This window comes from Anser brachyrhynchus (genome assembly GCF_964034855.1).
Source record: "Anser brachyrhynchus genome assembly, chromosome: 17".
NCBI classification, from domain to species: domain Eukaryota; kingdom Metazoa; phylum Chordata; class Aves; order Anseriformes; family Anatidae; genus Anser; species Anser brachyrhynchus.
The window spans coordinates 5,798,513-5,817,728 of record NC_137710.1 but is presented as its reverse complement, the minus strand read 5'-3'; the positions used below and the strand labels follow the sequence as shown (position 1 = coordinate 5,817,728).

Below are 19,216 nucleotides of genomic sequence, written 5' to 3'. Positions count from 1 at the left end.
TGTGAAGATTGCTCTCGTTAGGATTAACATTACATCCCTTCCTCCCTCACCATCAGCAGTTACAACGAGCTGTGCCAGCCTTATACCTGGGGCCAGCTCTGGTCCCAGCCAAGAGCTCACTCAGTTTTATTTCAATTTGAATCTGCTTTTATTATCTAGGTACAGCAGTCTACTGAAGAAAAGTTATTCATACTTGTCTGCTGTACCAACATGAGTTATATAAATGGTCTTATTCAGTGTCCAGCAATAATCTTCCAGAAAATATTTTTTAAGTCATCTAATTCACATCAAAATGCTTCTACATGTATTAAGTTTCTTTGTATATAGTCCTCTGTAGCTATGTGCTACATCTCTCAAGTATTTTTGCATTTATATTTGCTACCTCCTCAGTTTCAGTGTCTTTTGAGATGCGGTGTTTCCCACCAGTGAAATGTCAGATGAAAACAGGAAAAAATCAGAGAATATGGGAGGAGGAAACATTGTATTAATTGTTCAAAAAAGACTTCTGGATTCCTCCCAATTGTCCTGGGCTATAACTAGCAGAAATCATCAAAGCTAAAACTGTGACAGATGGTTGGTGTTTGTAATACAAGTGGTTCTAATGACCACCTTTGGTTCACAGACGGCAACGGCAGAACATCTACATAAAAGAGTTCTTTTCAATCCCAAGCAGCTATCTGCTTCATTATAAGCAATTCCCTTTTCCTTTCTATTGGGTTTGCTTTGTTGCTTTTTCCTCCTACCATTTTCTGCTGGTAATTAGAGCATTTCGAAGGCTGATTAGGGAAAAGAATAGACTCGAAACTTCCTCTTCCACATAGAAACTCGTTTGCTATGGCAAGGTTCAACTTTTCTCAAATATGAACTCCACACCCCAAATAGTACAAAATGCCAAGTAATGCTGGCAAAATAGAGACAGCCTGACTCACCAGCAGCAGAGAAAGGATGAAAATAAGGGTAGTGGTGCTTGGAAAAACAGAGATCACTTTTGTTTACCCTCTAGGAGCAGCCTTAGTTATCCAAGATTATATGTTACGTAAAGTAAAAGAACATCTGCTTTGTCGGTACTCATAGCACACAGTATGAGTGACAACAGGAACCTCCATTATGAAGTTTCCTTTAAACACTCATAAACAGAGGGAAGAGAGAGAGAAAGTTTCCCTTTCCTTAAAGAAGGAGTACTGAGCTACAGTGGACTGAACAGTATGGTATGAGGCCATTTCCCTAGCTGCTTTATGTTGTTTATTTAGGTTTCCAAGTGCTAGGAGGCAAGACTGCCTTACATTGAATGTAGCAAACTGCAAAGTTTATGTGTGATTTCAGCAATACCTTGAAATTAAAAAAGGAATCAATGATAAGCCCTCTAGCACACTTGAAATAATACTGAACATTTACTCTGAACGTTGTCATTCTGTATTGGGTAACAGCAGAAGGAACAAAGGTCCTACTGTGTGTGCTTCTTTATCCCACTTAATTCCAGAGATGTAATAGAAAGTGCCCTCTTTTAACTGAGTAATCTGATGAAGCAGTGCCACTTACCATTTGACTACATGCTGCTTATAACCCTGCTCTTTCACCCACCTTATACATAAACCCAACATGAGGTTCTTCCCGGGACTGACAAAGAGACAAATGCCACACAAAGACCAAATTGCTTCTAATAATATTACTTATTATTTGGACTGCAGTGTTACCTAGTCTTCCATTCTGTAGCATTAGCACACCACACCATGCTAAGCATTGCACAGACACTGTAGCTATAGCTGGGCTCTGCCACAGAGATGCTACGTCCTCAGTTGTTGACTGAGTGCCACATTTAATTTGTTCCATTAGACTTCTTGAGCTTCAAGGCTGTACTTTGAAACTTGTGCTTTGCCATGCAAAAGCAAATTGCTTTAACACCAGCAGAATCACTAAGACATTTCAGATGTATTGTAATACATTTTAATGAGATATTGATGAATTATGTTCTACAGTCCAAAAAGAGCCATGATAAAGCAAAACAAACATCCGAAAAGCTTCCACACTGCAGACCTGAGGACAGAAGCAAACAGAAAAGTTGCTCAATAACTCCTAAGAAGAGCAAGGTAAGTGTTACATGCTCTAAAATCTTCCAGTGGCTTTACTGCCAATTGCTGAAACAGCTGTCATGGTATCGGCCTGAATCAGAAGTGACTACTTGTCTGGTGGTTCCCTCTCAGTCCCTCAGAAATGACTGTCTGCACCCTCCCCAGCATCTGACACACTAAGGTTTTGCCTTCCAGATATGAGTATTTTGGTTTTATGGTCTAGCACACATTAGTTAGCGGTCTGCAGTTTTAGGAGTTATGCTATGAATGTTAACCAGTATTGGGACTGCACCACTACTTTTTTCCTAACTCTTCTAATAACAGATATTTAATGCTGTCATTGTAAGACACCCAACTTAGAATATCAGTCAATTCAAAGTAATCACCCCCGCAGAAAAACTCACACGTTGGTATTAAATTCACTTGGTCATGATTCTGACATTTGTACATGAGGCTTGTGAAAGAGAGGGCTCAACACCATTCCAAAAAAGAACCAAGTCTGAGATTGGCAAAGGTAACAGAAACCTTTGCCTTTGGGTTTCCTGAGGATATTCTGCTCTTGTGACTGAGACACAGCACCCCATTTATCTACAGAGAAACTGCTTTTCCAATGACACTGGGATGCATTAGTAATAGGGAAAATTATCTGATATTTACTCAGTTTTATCTTTCCTATTCACTAATGGATTAACTCTCCAGAGCTCTCAGTGCTTCTCCCTTCAGTGGATACAAACACGATAATAATTGCTTAAAAAAATCAATAAACACTTAAGTGTTTGGCAACTCTCAGACTTTTTACTGTATCGTTTACTCAACAGTATAATGCTTAATAGAAGAAACTTGCCTGTTAAATATTCATGTGCAGATTTAGCAGATATAACACATCATGGATTCAATCTTTCTAGGTCTTTTCATTCATGACAAAATGAATTGTTTCAGAGCATGAAAATTTCATTTGTTGGAGAGTAACACATAATTTACTCATTTGAGGTCAGTGCCTGGATCTAGTTGTATTTATCTGTTGGTATTCCAGTTGGGGGCAGTAAAGCTTTCATCACTCAAAATTTGGCACCCTTTTGGATTATGAAATGAAAAGTCAGTTCAGGTGGCCTCAGTTTACGGAATTGTCTCTCCCTCATGTTATGACAGCCTCCCTGACACTGAGAGACCAGCTGCTGTGCTGGGGCTCTTACTCCACTTTGGTATAGCAGAGGAAGACTATTCATCTCTGCAGCAGAGTTCAGCAGAGAGCTGGTTAACCTCTGGTGATTAGATTGTTGAACGATCTTCTAAATGTACAAGGTGCCTGTGCCCAGGTGCAGGCCGCGGAGCCCCGTGAGGCGAGGCCGGGGCCACTTCCAGCGGGTTCTGGGGCAGCGTCAGGGAAGGGCCACACACTGCAGGGCAGCCAGGGCTGAGGTAAAACGTGCGAGGAACGGCCCTGCCAGCACCATGCCAAGAGGAAGAGTAGGGCAGGGATGAGGTGCTGTGGGTGCCAGGGCTGAGGTGCACCTGCAGCCCTCAGGGAGACTGAGGAGGAGCAGGTCTTTCCCTGCAATCTGTGGAGAGCCCGTGGCAAGCAGGGTGATACTCTCTGAAGAAACTGTGGCCTTCGGAGGCCCAGGCTGGAGCAGGTTCTCCTGACAGGAACTGCAGCCTGTGGAGGACCCATGCTGTAGCAGATTTTTCCTGAAGAGGGAGGTAGAGGAGTTGGGAAAGAAGGAGAGAGGTTGAGCCTGGGAAGTTCGGGAAAGGGGAGAGGAGAAGGTAGTGTGTTAATTTTTGTCCATCTTTCTCACTATCCAAACCTATTCTAATTGAAAATAAATATTTTTTCCCAGGTCAGGTTGTTTTTCCTGTAAAACAGTAATTGTTAAGTAATGTGCCTGTCTATCTCAACCCATGAGCTTTCTCATCTTATTTTCAGCCCTGTACCGTTGAGGAGGGGAAGTGAGAGAGAGGCTGGGTAGGTGTCTGGCCAAGGTCACCCCAACACATTGCAGTAGCGAGAGTTAATATAAATGTTTGAACAATCTGACTTCAGAATCTGTAATTTGGCAGAAATAACAGTATTTCAGAGTGCTGTTTAAATAGGAGTATCTGCTGATATGACTTGCTTAAAGTCATATATACATTTTTTATCTAATACCTGTAGCTGATCTTCAGATTGACCAATATTTGAGAAATTATCAGTTTGGGGTATTTTTTTGGTTTGTTTGTTTTCATATGGTGTCCCACTGCTTCTGGTAATGTTAACCTTCCATTTCCTGAAGTACACAAGCTATTGGGAGACACTTAATATTTGGGAAAATTTTGATCAAATTTTGATCCTGCTGAGCTAATCCAAAGTTCATGGATATATATTCAGTATATTATAAAACCAAATAGTATTAATATGCAAAATTTTATTGACTATCCATCAAGCTTGGGAAGGTTATGTGTGTCTGACAAAGTTGTTTACAAGGCTCACATTAAGAAAGTGACCTGAAATCAGGACTCCCACCCCTCTTCTATTTTTCACACTTCCAATAAAGAAAAAAAGGCCGGGAAAGATAGATAGTGCAATAATGTTAGCAGATACAGTTGGTTTTTGGTAATTCTAGTTCAGATAGATCTCAACTTAGAGATTGCTAACAGTTACTACTTCAAAATTAAGAGAATACTGTGCTGTTTTGTTATTATTATTATTTGAATATTTGTGTTTGCCATTTTACCCATAAAATATGGTTTGTAATGTTTACTGAAGTGCAATGACTTTGCTTACTCATATTTCTAAATCTTTTTATAACACCAACACACAGTGATAGTTTCAATTGCTCTATCAAAAACCAGCTATGAACATTAGGGACATATTATACTGTTACTTACACAATTGTTCCAAAGGCAATGGGACTTGGCTTACATAACTGAAGGCAGCGATGCCGATGTTTTTCTGTTACTGAATTTCATTAGACTAAATATTGTATTGTCCTGAAGACCACCCTGAAGATTCTCATTCTGTTGCTGAAGTGGTGTAGTATCTTGTGTAGTACTACACAAGACTCTATAGGTACAGGTCAAGGATTATGGAAATTGCTGGGTGTAAAGCAAGAAGAGTTTGGACATAAAGATCTGTGAGCTTCGTAGTCTCAGTGAGAGCTACAGTTTCTCCCACAATTCTCATACAGTTGTGTAAAGTTTGACTGCCTAACAGCTGATTCCCAGTGAAGGGTTTGCAGCATGGTTGAACATGCCTTTTGGAATACAGTATCTCAGGTGCAGCTGAAGCACATCTTCCAAGTCAGGTGCATGTCCAAAGCATCACTAGCAGGGATAACTTCTTAATTTGCTATGTGATACAACAGTAAGCGAATGACCAGATACAGTGGCTGAGCAGCAGCACTTTGTTGCCATCAAGTGGTAAATACATTGATATCTATGTAATCAAAGTGATCATGGCTAGCTGGCATCAACTGAATGAAAAACAAAAAAAGTATGAAAAGTATTTTTCTGCTTTTCATTTCTTTGAGTTGTTCCTCTCTTTACTGGTGATTGATCAAGTGAGATTATTTCTTGTTCATTGACTGCATGAATGAAAGATCTTGCAAAGAAAATTTTCAAATAATGCACTTCTGGTATGACTTGTGAAACAATCTCAATTATACTCTTTCCCCCAGACACAATTTTAGCAAAAATGACATGAAAAATGTATTTTCTCTTTACCAGGTTGTCAGCCCTTCAACTTCATTGACATTGTCATCCAATAACGCTACTGTCATCACAAAAACAATTACCAAAACATTTCCTCTAAAGCAGAAAATGCATTTAGTCAATGTTAAGGCCCAGCATCTTCAAAATATCAACAAACAATCAGAAAGCATAAAAGATCTGGAGATCCAAACACTTCAAGTAGAGTGTGAAGAACTCAAAAATCAACTAGGATGCTTAAGGGTAGGTAAAAATCCAGTTCTATTCTTAATATCTAACTTTGCTGTTAAACAGTTAAACTGAGTCACAGAATCACAGAATGAATCACAGAATGGTTGAGGTTCAAAAGGACCTCTCAAGCTCATCTAGTCCAACCCCTGCTCAAGCAGGGCCACCAACAACAGTTGCCCAGGATCATGTTCAGACAGCTTTTGAAGATCGCCAAAGGGAGACTTCACAACCTTTCTGGGCAACCTGTTCCATTGATGCGTCGCCAGCACAGTGAAGAAGTGCTTCCTGATGTTTAGACAAAATCTCTTGTGTTCCAGTTTGTGCCAACTGCCTCTCGTTCTGGCACTGGGCACCACTGAAAAGAGCCCAGCTCTGTCTTTGCATCCTCCCTTCAGGTATTCATGGACATTTATAAGATCCTGAGCCTCCTCTTCTCCAGGCTGACTCAGCCTCTATTTATATGAGAGGTTCCCCAGTCCCCTGATCACCTTGGTGGCCCTCCATCTGTTGGACTCTTTCAAGTAGATATAGGTATATATTGTAATGGGGGTGGAGGGGAGAACTGGACACAGTGTTCCAGGTGTGGCCCCCCCAGTGCTGAGTAGAGGGGAAGGATCAACAATCTTGACCTGCTGGGAATACTTTGCCTAATGAAGCCAAGAATACTGTTAGCCTTCCTCGCAGCAAGGGGACATTGCTGACTCATGTTAAACACAGTGTCCACTCCTAGATCCTTAAAATAGTTTATTCAAACAGGTGTTAAAAACAGGTAGAAAAGATTGTGTTTATTTTCTGTTTTTGTTTGTTTGTTTGTTTTGTTGGTTTTTTTTTGGTCCAAACTGACAGCTAATTGACATTAAATATTTTCCAAACTATCATGTGTAAAAAAGGTTTTGTGTTTGAATTCACAATATTTCTGGTTTAGAAATAGAATTTGAAAATCTCCTGTCATGCAGGAAGGGCTGATGGGGCAGAAGCCAGGTGACACGGAAGAGCTACTGAAACAATCTCAGAAAGAACTGTTGTGGCTTCAGAGACAGCTCTCCTTTATCTCCACAGGAAGCCCTATGTGTGTTTTGGCAGCTAGCAAGGTGAGCTCCGTTACTATTTTCTCAGGTTTAACTCCACTTTTTACAGTGAAGTGGGAAGGGGAAGGTTTGTCTGGCTTGTTTTATTGAAACAACACACTGCAAAAGTTATTTTCATACTACAGGTAGTAAGAGGAAGATTGGCCTCTTAGTATGTATTTTAAATAATTGTTGCACGTAATTTGTAGGGACAAGAAAGAATATCTCTGGGGAAATTCCTTATTGTCTGTGAAAATGTACTTACTTTTAGTGTTAAAACGGCATTTCACAGAACCACATTGTATATAGAAAGATGCTTTATGTTTTATCACTTTTTCTTAAAAAAATTTCTGTCAGAAGGTAGGATCATTGTATTGGGATTGTTATTCTGGGTGGATTTTTTGGCATGACATAGAGAACTGTAATTGCCTGTCTCCTCTCAGTAGCACCATTAATGTGCATTCCTATTTACGAGCACCCCATCATCAGCATAGTTGCGTCCAGCCCTGAACAGGCAAAAATGACTGTCAAGCTACATCATATTTGATGCTGATATTTGGCAATATAAACTACAGAATAAATATTAAACCGTTTATGTTAACAATGTCTTAACATCTTACAGTTCCAGTAAAATGTGAGTCCTCATCTGCCATGGCATAACAAGTTGAATATGTCAAGTGTGAAGACTCAGATTTCTAAACCGTTGCTTGTGGTACAGCATATGTTTTAAAGTCTTCATTGCAGTAAATCTGTGCTGGTGGTTTAAAAAATTAGGTGCCATTTAATTCTTGAGTGACTTCATTTAATTTATTCATATCATTTTCCATATCTTTGAACAAAAGGTTTCCAAAAAGTTTATGATGATATATATATTTTATACAGATGTATATCCACACACACACATATGTACAAAATATATGTTCCTTATACTTATCTATGAGAAGGAATAAGTTTGCTTTGTTCAGTGTGATGAATTAATTATGCTATTTTACAGCAATCTGACTTATTTTCAAGCATCTGGCACAGTAAATTTTTCTTTTGCTTGTACAAATGCATGTAAAGCAATAGATACACTCATCTAGTCTCCAAAATAGACAAGATAGATTTCCAAAATGTGTCACCTGGAATCTTCTGCTATCACTTTGCGTCATATGCTGCAGATCTGTATTTGTTGCTGAAGCACAGTATGTGATAAGCGCTTATATAGTCATAGTCGGAAGGAACATTTGGATTTCAAGCTTGCACGTAGCTCAATTGAGGAAAAAAAATCTAATTTGCCAAAATTAGACTTTAAAAAACAAAACAGACAACAACAACAACAAAAAAGAAAACAATTTATTATAACAAACTGGTTATAAATGTAAGATTGTACTTGCCTGATGATGAAAGCTATAATCTAATCTGGGAAGGAGCATATGATCCTGAGTAGGAACAGCTTTTCTCTCCAAAAATACCAGAGTTTTGTTTTTCTGGGTACAGTTGTGAGTAATCTCAGGGAAGGTCATTTGGGGCTGAGATTTGCACAGAAGATGAGTGGTCTTGGATACCTTATTTTTAGATGTTGGACTTTCTATTCAGAAAACTGCAGTCTTTCTAGAATGTGACAAGTAAGAAATTTGGGGAAGAAAGCACATGTTATCTGCAAACCTTTACCTCATTTTCTGACAGTATCACAGGACAAAGGATCAGATTTTTAGTTGTTTCATAACTATCATGAGCAACATTTTTAGAAGCAACAAGTAACTTTGAAGATCATGCTGTGATACTCTGTACTATATTTTAGTTCCGAACCTCTGAAGAGAAATGCTTTTCATCCAAATGGCAGCAGTGGTACTCAGTGTCTGTAGAATCTTTGGGGTAAAGATCTTAGTAAGGCTCTCAAATAGATTGATGCTTGGGAACTGGAATATCCAGAAATGTAAGTAATGCTACTTTTGAAGGATTCCTCGTCTGGTTAGCAAACATCATGGTTCAAGGTTCAAATTTATTATGGTCTGGAAATCCAGATAAGTCAAAACTTGAGAAAGAGATCACCTGATGAGTCCCTCTTCTGTGGCTCTTAATACTTTCCAGTGAAGTATCTGGTGCTGACAGTTCCTGGAGGTCAAAGTACTCTCCATGTATTCTGCTTCACAAAGAAGCATTAGGCATTTGGGGAAATCTGGCTCTTCTCACCCATGTCAAACTCTTCTGAAAATTTTCCTCTTCCTCATTATTCTCATTAGTAAAACTGTAGGGAGAAGACAGATTTTGCAAAGGAACTGTAAATTAATGTAGTCTGTTTCAGTCCATTTTGGGGATAAAAGGGAGACATTATTAAATGGGAAAATGTATTTCTGCAGATACTTTAAGAGAATTCAATAAAGTAGTGCCTTGGGAGTACAATATTTCCTTACCCTTTTAAATGCTGAAAGGGAAATACAAAAGTTCCACTCCACATAACTTCATATGTTTTCTTCAATAATTTAACCTTCATCAGCCTCAAGAATTTATTATATTATAGTGAATCCACTCCCAAAGTGGTCAGACTCTGTGAGTCAGAAGATCTTTGCTGGAAAAAAAAAATAAAAAGAATAAAAAAAACAAAAGAAGAAAAAAAAAGACTAAAGCTAGATGTTTTAAAATATATTTATTTAAAATCTTTCCCTGTATCCCCTAGAGTGTCTCCCTCTAGTTGCTGGGGAGATACTGGTGGCATACTCAGCAGATTTGGTGTGAATATATTGGGTACAGTTTTCTTTAGAAGAGGAAAGACAGAATGGTTCAGATGCTCCAGGTAATCTGTCTTAATACCCTTCTGCATTTGAGTTTCAAAGCCTTCCATTGGGCGGGCTTGGCAGTGAAAAAAAAATTGCAGCTCACATTTACAGTTCATTGGCTCGTGCCAGTAGGCCACAGATGACCTACTGAGAAGATCCTGTGATAGCATTACTTGGAGGTAAAATAAAATCTCCCAACACCCGCCTTCCCCCTGCCCCCCCTCACTGAAACATACCCTTGCTGAGATCCCACTTGCTGCTTGTCAGCTCCTGTCCCTGCTCCCTGCTGCTGTGTCAGGGTTAATACTATGTGAAAGAGAAACTGGCAAATAGGGAAAGCCATCTTTGTGTGCGTATGTGTGTGTGAGCACTGCTGTTTCATAGGCTCTGGCAGCTGCTGCATGGCCGATGATGCTTGCTCTCTCTTTTTCACCCTGCCTCCCTGCAGACAGCTAATGAATCATTTCTAGCCTGAATACAAGCAGTGCAAACACACCAATGCTGCTGCTGCCGCCGCCGCCACTGCTGCCTCTCTCTACAAGGTTGTAATTTGACACAGTAGACTGCAGCTCTCTCTCGGCAATGATCTTGCTGAACATCGGAAGCACTTGATTTGAAGGTATGCTGAGATTTCACCCCTTCTAAAAATAGCTATTTCTGCTAAATGCTTTATGGGCCAAATGAGGGTGGGAGGGCTGAAGATTTGTAGGTGTGTGTGGGGAGAGAATCCTCTTTTTAGTTAGCAGTAATGAATCTGTAACTCTTATCAGAGGCAGACAAACTTTATTGTTCTGCTGCAATTTGATGATGCCCTTCACTGGATCTTTTCTTCTAGGTGATGCTTAGAATAATAAAATATGTTTCTGTTATGCAGGAACACTAGGTAAAGGGATTAAACTCTTGCTAGATTATTCCATCCTCCCTCCTATTGATGTTTAATCTGTTGTCATTTTCCAGTCACTTTTGTGGTTTCCTGTGAAATAAATACTATATTCAGAGGTTTGCTGGTGACATGTTTCTTTTCTGTATTAATGTCTGTGGGCAAAGTTAGTAATCATACTGGCTAGCAGCTCTCTCCCCCCCGCCTGCCCTCCCCCCCGCCCCGAGCCCCCAAGCATGGTGCATATTCGCAGTGTCTGTTTGCTTTGCAGATGTATATTGTCATGTCATGGCAAAGTTATGAGTATCTTCCATAGAGATATTGTTAATGAAATTATATGTGGTATGTATTTCTGGCATCTAATGCTAAATTAGACCAATTGCAAGTAAATATCTCTCGCCCTTTTTGGTTGGAGGGAGAGATCTTCTGCAGCTGTATGTATGAACACACTATGTATAGCAGTATATATTGGAATTGTTATGCATATGAGTATTTAGAACAGCACAATAACATTTTACTATAGCATATGCATATAAATACTAGATATTTAGTTAGCATGTGCAAGTATGCTGTGCTCAGTGTTATAGGGAATACTGCAGGTTTTTTTTTATTAACATATTTTCAAAATTGGCCATTGCCAATAGTGTTGGGCAGCAAAGGTATGCCTTTCCAGGACTGATGATGGTCGACATTACAGCTGTAGGTGGTCTTAGCACTATTTGAACCGAGGTAAATAAAAGTGCATATGAAGACTTCGTTTTTTCTTTTTAAGTCACTGATGTCTGTGGTAAAACACTAACTGGGCTTTTATGACCAGTGCAGATAGTGATGCAGAGTTTATATATAAAATAACTCAGGAGAATAACTTATTAATGAATGTTGTCACTGCATTTAGTAAATACAGAGTCAGCTCCTTACGTGATTGGAAATATTTAGAAGAAATACATGAAATTAAAGCCATTGAACTTAACATTAAGAAAATTACAGAGTCTGCAGAGACAGGTAGATAATACTAAGACTACAATCAACAAAATTCAAATAAGGACTATTACTTAGCAAGATAGAAGAGCTGCCTTGAGAAAACAGCATGAAATATTAAAACAGAGCAATGATAGAATGTAAATTAAAACATCTCCATAAATTCAATGCAATTAAAAATAACAGCATACATGAACTGATATGAAAGTTATTCCAGTCACTTTATATTTCACCCTTTTTTGATCTGGAGGTGTTACATTTTTATTAGAAAAGGGCTTTCTAGTTGACTCAGCTAGCGAATGAAGAAAACGATTCAGATGAAATCTTATAGATCACAGCCAGCATTCATCAGTGGAGCTATCCTATGAAATATATTTGCATTACTTCTTGTACATTAAAGGAGGGTATTGGGTCTCTTTTAAGTGACTCTTGGTTTTGTGTTGTTTTTGTGTTTTTTTTTCTGTTTTTTTTTAAGAGATCTGGTGGTCCTGAACAGTGGCTTTGTGCATACTACTTTCTTTTTAATAGGAAAAAGCCCTACTCTAAATCACAGGATGGGTTTGGTTGGAAGGGACCTTAAACGGTCGCTTAAATTAAACTAGGGATGTGATCATGCTGGCTGCAGAGTAGACAGCAACCTTGATTTTTCATAGCTATATATCTGAATGGGTTCCAGCTTGATAACATGCAGCATGACTGTACTAGAGGCAGTGAATGGAGGTGCAGTGTTATTAAATACAGCTTAATATATTTTGGTATACCTGGAGAACCTTTTTGAGAAATTTAATGTGTTGAATTTTCTAGAATTACAAGCGAATTACAGCTTTAAAATGGCACATGGTTATTAGGGGTAGTAAAAATTACACATAACAAAATCCAGGACCATGCAATGCCACAAATTTCTGCGTGAAAATGAACTGAATATCTGATACATTCTGATAATCACAGGCTTTGAAATCTTAAGCATCTCTCTTTATATGTGGTCAGTCTCATACGGATACAAGCTACATAAGTACTTTTCAATATATACAGAATATGTATCTCTTTGTATGTCCCCTCATTCTATTTTTCATATGTGTCAGATGTGAATGCTCATTGTAGTTCAGATAGGTGTGTGATAACTGAGTATGAATTGAATGTATAAGCACAGGGTGTTCATTTTGGAAATATATTATTACAGAAGTACAAGCCTTTCTGGATTGCCAGGACTAGAAATAAAATGCTTGCAATCTCTGGATAATTAGTATACCCCGGTATAAGGATATAAGGGTTTTCCTTTCTGTGTGTCAGATGCCCCACCATGTATCAAAATTAAATATCCAAAATCATACTGACTTTATTCTGAAATAAAGAAGTAGTTGTCATGCATCATTCTTTCCTGTCCATTCAATATTTATGTTGAATGAGTCATCACAGAATCATCAAGTATCCCAAGCTGGAAGGAACCCACAAAGATCATCCAGCCCAACTCCTGGCCTCACACAGGACCAACCAAAAATCAGACCCTCTGTCAGAGAGCGTTGTCCAAACGAATGAAGTGTGGTTTGAGAGTCGAGGCTGCTTTTCACTTAATTAAAATTGTTTTAGGCCCTCTTCACTACTGCGCAGTATATCCAGAGTAGCTGAAATATCTATTAGCTAAGATTTTTTTTTTCCTGGGACTTGTTTATTTTTTAGTATTCAGCAAAAACGACTGACTAAAGTGGAATTTTGTGTAAATCCTTTGTTTCTCCATTTGATAGCATTAGCTTGTCATGTCCAGTGAGCTCTCTGATAAAATGGCAAGCTACGTTGGTAGCATTTCCTCTCCATCATTTTGCAAATCTAGCATAGTATTAAGTAACTGAAATCTATTAAAGCTTTTCTGGAAAATGCCTGGTACCAGTCGTGATGATCTCTCTTCTTATTGTTGATGTTCTAAGCTGTCCACCACAGGTGAGAACTGTTATGAACCATAGCTGACAGTAGCATATACTCCTTGGTGCTGTAATTAAAATATATATACCAGTCTCATGATTAAAAATAGTATCAGAATTTAGCCACAGTGCTGGGAAAATGCAGCTTCTTCAAAGCAACGTGTCATGAAAACAGTTTATGTTCACCAGTAAAAAAAGAGGGCTTTTGTCAGGCTTATTTGCACAGAGTGAGCTCTTGGGAAATGACAGTGACAACATTGCTCTGGCAGAACAGTTAATGATCTTCTGGAGCAGCTGGTTGACACTGAAGTTTGAATGTGGTTGTCGTGGGTTTCTTTGCTAAATGTAACCATGCTTTGCTTGATAACATTGGATCTGTTGTCTTTCTGTAAAGCACAATTGTAAAACCACCTTTGGCTGACATTTTGGTAAGGAAATTAGCGTGGCTTGTAGGCTTGTGGCTCAACACTTTGGCTTGTGCTTATAACATGGGACTCAATAAGGAAATCAGAGCACGATTTCGAGCTCTGCCACAGATTCTGTGAATGGCCTTGAGCAAAGTACTTAGTATCTCTTGGGCTCTGTTCTCTTTCTGTAAATGGGAATAATAATGAACCCTTTCCACTACATTCTACTTATTTTTTCTGCTTCATAAATGAGACCTTCAGACCAAAGACTTCTTAAATCTGATAAATCTTATGAGATTTATAAATCACTTATAAATCACTTGACAGTCTGTAATGTATGTTGTTGATCAGTAGAAAAATGTTTCCAAGGGCCAGAAGAATCTGAATTGATTCTGAGTTTCTTGGAATAACATTTGATTTGTTAAAGTTTCTATTGTGCTCATGGGTATGTTCAGTTCGGAGTGAAGAGCCAGTTTCCTTGATAATGGCAGTGGTTTGGTAGAAAAATTTGCAGTGCAAAAGTCAGGAAATGAGACTACAAGTCAGATTTTATTTTATTTGTCATAAAGTTTTACCTTTTCTATGTTACAAACAGTATAACACTGCTTGTTTCTAAGGCAGTAAGTGTTAATATGCTGAATGTTTGATGTTGATTACTAATCAGCAGCAGTGTACAATATTACTCTGAAGAACCAAGGGGAAAACAGTGTGAATATGATAGCATAGCATAATCTCTCTTCTCTGTTTTCATCTAATGACAATTAGAAAATATCTTCCATTTTTCTTTAAAAAAAGATTTAAGCTTTTCAGTGTGATACCTTCTTTAAGGCCTAAGCTTAACACAGCGGGCTGCTGGGCAGTCAGCATGCGAACCCCACGCTCCACTTCCACCAGGACCAGACTGATTTTTTGTTTTTTTCAGAGGAGCATGAATAATTTATATATACAGGTTCAATTACATTTTTATAGTTTTTGTTTGTGGGAAAAATAACAATAATATCCACTCTTACCAATTTTGGAAAGAAAAGAAGCCCTTTTTGAGACAACCTACCTTGTTTAGCGTTGGCTTACAAAAATCCTAAATTGAAAATAAAGTCCTCCAGAATCAGGAAGTTTGTTCATGGCTTCAGCATTTCAGCTCCTAGTGAATATACCAGTAACTCCTTTTTATACAGTTGAAAAATATTGTTACTCCTGTACAGAGTATCATGATGCCTTTTCACTGACATGGGGAGTACATCTCTAGTAAGTACATTGTAGGGCTTGCTTAAAAATATACTCTAATATTAATCAGCGGGACTTTTATAGATCTGTGCCAGTCTACACCAGAAGGATAGCTGAGCACAGTATCTCTGGGAGAGTGCTAATGAGTTAAACTCTTACTAAAGATGAATACAATCGATGGTGCTTAGAATTCAGCTGGATGAAGCTCACAGTTGTCACTATAACAAGCAGTATATGCTTGAATCTGTCCCGTGTTTACTGCATTTTTCCTTCTCTATGATAGTCACAGTTTTACCTATTTGTCAAATCCTTTCTGTTCTCCCAGTCCCCTGGCCCCGATTCTGTATATAATTTAGAACATTAAGAATATTCTTTGTCAATTCTGCGAGTATATTTCTTCCTTTCTCTCTTGTTTACTGCTTGCTAATTACATTTTGTAGGTGGCAGTTTGAAATCTTAGTGGGACATGTCATGTGACTGCTAATGCTCTGCAGATCTCTATTACATAACCTTTAAGTAGTTTGGGAAAATGTGCTTGTGTCATACTGGGCCCGACATAAGGCTCTGTCTGAAGCCAACAGTCTGATAGTGGTTTATATATATATAGAGAGAGAGAGAGAATGACTGTAGAAATCTTATGATGGTTTGTTCTGGCACAAGATTTGTGCCCTCAGTGTCAGGCCAGTTGTTTTACTTCCCTGCAATGCTTGGCATTCTCCTTTTTCTGCCTTTCCTGTAGGACAGAAGAGGGGAGGGGTTAGCTTTAAACACTTTGACATACCAGGTAATGATCACATGCATATTAAATGCAGTATGCTAGGATCCCTTCTGTTTTCCTGATAGGTTTGTTCATTTCAGATTTGAACTGATTAGAGTACAGAACAAACACAGAAAACCTCTCAGTCTCTCCCTGACCCCTTCCCTTGGCTATGGATCTTTATAGGGTTCTGGTGCATTATGCAAAATGAACACATAAATCAATAGAGATTTAAAAAAAAAAAAATGCTGTGTAGGGATGATCAATTTTTAATGTATGGTAATTCATTGGGTTGCTAGTTAGCAAAAGGAGACCTTTTATAAGTGACAGCAATGTATCTGCTCATAGAATTACAGTTTGTCTCTCTTTTCCTGACCCAGCACCATCTTTTGGTCCTACTTCACCTATAGTTTCACATTTTTGTTGCCTGGAACATATTGACATGCTATCCAATTCAGCTTAAGTACTCTACTGTTGACCAACCAGTACTGTTCCCTGAAGAAAGTAAGTATTGTTTTGGTTTACTGGCCAAGACGTGAGCCTTGGAGGGTGTGATGCTTGATATACTTTACCTACTCAGAAGGCTTAGTAACAAAGAGCACCTGTAGCCTTGCAACAAAAGTTGATGTTAAGAACTAGGAACAAGTAGATAATACGCTGCGTGATTATTATTTTTTTTTTTAATGAAGACAAATTTTGGAAGTTTATCATTTCATATTGAAATCTGTGATTGTGTGAATCTGCATTTTATTTTGCCCCTAGGATGTAATAGCACTTTTTAGTAAAAACTCTTTACAAAGTGCATAACAATGATGTTTGATATCGTTCTGTTCATTCAACAGATGAAAGATTTTCAATTTGTTTTGGGTTTATTTGCCCACGATCATTCAGCAGGGTCAATGGCTGATCTATGGATACTAATTGTGGAGTCCTGTCCAACACTTTTTCCTTTGTATTGGTTCTCCTAATTAAATGTTGGAAAAGTGGGGAGGAGGAAGTATTGATATTTTAAAAACAGTCTTTTGTTTCACGTTAAATTAACTGACTGTTTCCCTATGTTCTACTCATAGTAAAGAATTTGAAAATTTATTATTATTTTTAAATTACTACTACCATAAATCATGGTGGCTATAGTCAATTTGACAGTTCTCCTAATGACTGCTCGGTGATCTACAGAATACACTGAAACTACAGATGTTTCATTGGAGGTAGGGGCCTCTGTTGCTAGACAGTCTTAAATCATCTATACAAATGGATGTACCATACATTTCCCTGCAATTCAGTAGTTTTGGCTTATTTTAAGAATAAGTGGGTACAGTTAACTGTGCTCTGTTATCATAGTTGTTGACTGCTGTATGAATTAAGATAAGGACAAAGAACCTAAAGCTTTGCATTATAAGAAATAATCCAATGTCTGTTTTGTCTGAAGTGCCTATGCCAATTCTGACCTGTCTGTGCTTTGTGGTACCTTGCCAGTGATGACTTTCAGGGAACAGAAGCTGTGATGGTCTTTTCTTGATGATTCCTATCAGGGAAGAAATACAGGCATGGGTGTTGTAAACTTTAGACTAGCAGCCTGTAAAAAATACTCTTGATAAGGATCTTGGAAAGAAGGGTAGATCCTTCGTGTTATTCCTACAGTCATAGATCTAATGGCATAAATGGACTTTAGCTTATTTCCTACAATGGTGGTCGGCACATGTCTTTTTATAGAGAGAATACAGTTTCAAAAGGTGAAAAGTATCTCATGAAGACAGAGCAAAGTAACCCCGCTCAGTGACTTCTTTGTAGATACTGATTCCAGCTGCTAGATGCAAGGGAGAGTTTTGCCAACTTTGATAATTATAGGTACTAATTATCATCAATTGTAAACCTTATGTTTAGCTTTCAACCTTTCTAGTTTTCTCTTTATAAAATTCCTATTTAACTTCAGTAAATACTTTTAAAAGGAGATGAAATGTGTAGTGTGAGTAAATAAACGCCTGTATGTTTTATTAAATGTAACTATCAACTTTGATGTAATAACTGTGTTCTAAAAGTGACACTGAACAACTGGAGCTCTTTATGATCTGCAGGAAGAACTGCTGGCCAGGTCCAGGTATCAACCTCATTGAACCAGGCACTGAACGTCACTCAAAGAGCTGTCAGTCCACATATACAACTGGATACAGCAGAATGATGCAGCATTTGAGGGAAAACAAAGAAGCCACCTCCTCCCCTCAATTTTTAGACACTTTCCATAGAAAGATACACGTGAAGTGTCATGTTTCCCTTCCATTGCCATATTCTAGGTTGTGTAAATAAGATTAATCTGTTAGGTAAAAAGTTATAGCATTTTTAAGCAGGTAGTATTGCTGATTTTTAATATAATTTTATTTAATATCATAGAAGAGATTGTGCTGCTACTGAGAAGTATTATTTTCTCAGCTCTGATTTCCTGTAACTAAGTAACAGAATTTTTCCCTAACATGACTCTAGTGTGTGGATGAAACCGAGCGTAGTTGAATTAGAGGCGATACTAAGTCCTGTGTGCTTTGGTGTTTTGACAGTATTTATTCCAGGACTTGTAGGACACTAGAGATTATATGGCAGAAATTTACTGTGGTTTTCTTGTGCCTTATTCTGAAGCATTTGATGTCTGATTTTGCCTAGACAACATGGCTCTGGAATCTGATTTAGTATGGCAGTTTCCATCCCCTTTCCTTACAAGCCCAAAGAATGACTGTTAGATAATACTGTATATACATTACTGTTTGAGCAGGGTTTGTGGATTTTTTAAAATGGAAGAAATTCTTTAGCCAGAGTATGGGAAAAAAAATCAGAGATAACTTTTTCATTTTTTTTTTTTTCTTTCTAGAACTGGGTCTAATCGTTTAGTGGTTATAGTACCACCTTTTAGTCTCATCTAGCAGAAATTTCTATTTGGTATGTCCTGCAATGCCTTAGGATAAATTAATAATGTATGCATTTTATTCTACAAAGGAGAGAGGTCTTTTGCACACAATGAAAGATGTTTTGGAGCAGAACATTCATTAGCACTGGTGTGTTTTTGTTTTTCTGAGGAGGGGGCTGGACCAGTGTAGTTTGCCTACCATGAAGCTCTGTGTGTACAAGTTCTTTACAGAGGTGAGACCAGATGCAGTAGGATTTCCCAAAGAATTGGATGAGGAAAGAAAAAGTAGAGGGGCTTAAGAGAAAAGACAGTGGGAAATGAAGGGGTTAGGGGGAAGAGGCAAACAAA

The 19,216-nt window shown here is 38.2% G+C and overlaps 1 protein-coding gene across 13 annotated transcripts in view; it reads left to right on the top strand.

Moving 5' to 3' along the window:
- The window catches only part of RIMBP2 (RIMS binding protein 2), a 151,278-nt gene that overhangs the window by 5,235 nt on the left and 126,827 nt on the right, over positions 1 to 19,216 (top strand). For 12 of the 13 annotated variants that reach the window (XM_080559635.1, XM_080559630.1, XM_080559634.1 and 9 more), the window contains 3 exons: positions 1,977 to 2,087; positions 5,775 to 5,999; positions 6,944 to 7,078. In XM_080559635.1, the coding sequence (XP_080415761.1) occupies positions 1,977 to 2,087; positions 5,775 to 5,999; positions 6,944 to 7,078 (471 nt within the window). Of the gene's footprint in view, positions 1 to 1,976; positions 2,088 to 5,774; positions 6,000 to 6,943; positions 7,079 to 10,050; positions 10,433 to 19,216 lie in introns of those variants that run through there. The other variant, XM_080559633.1, reaches the window with a different exon arrangement.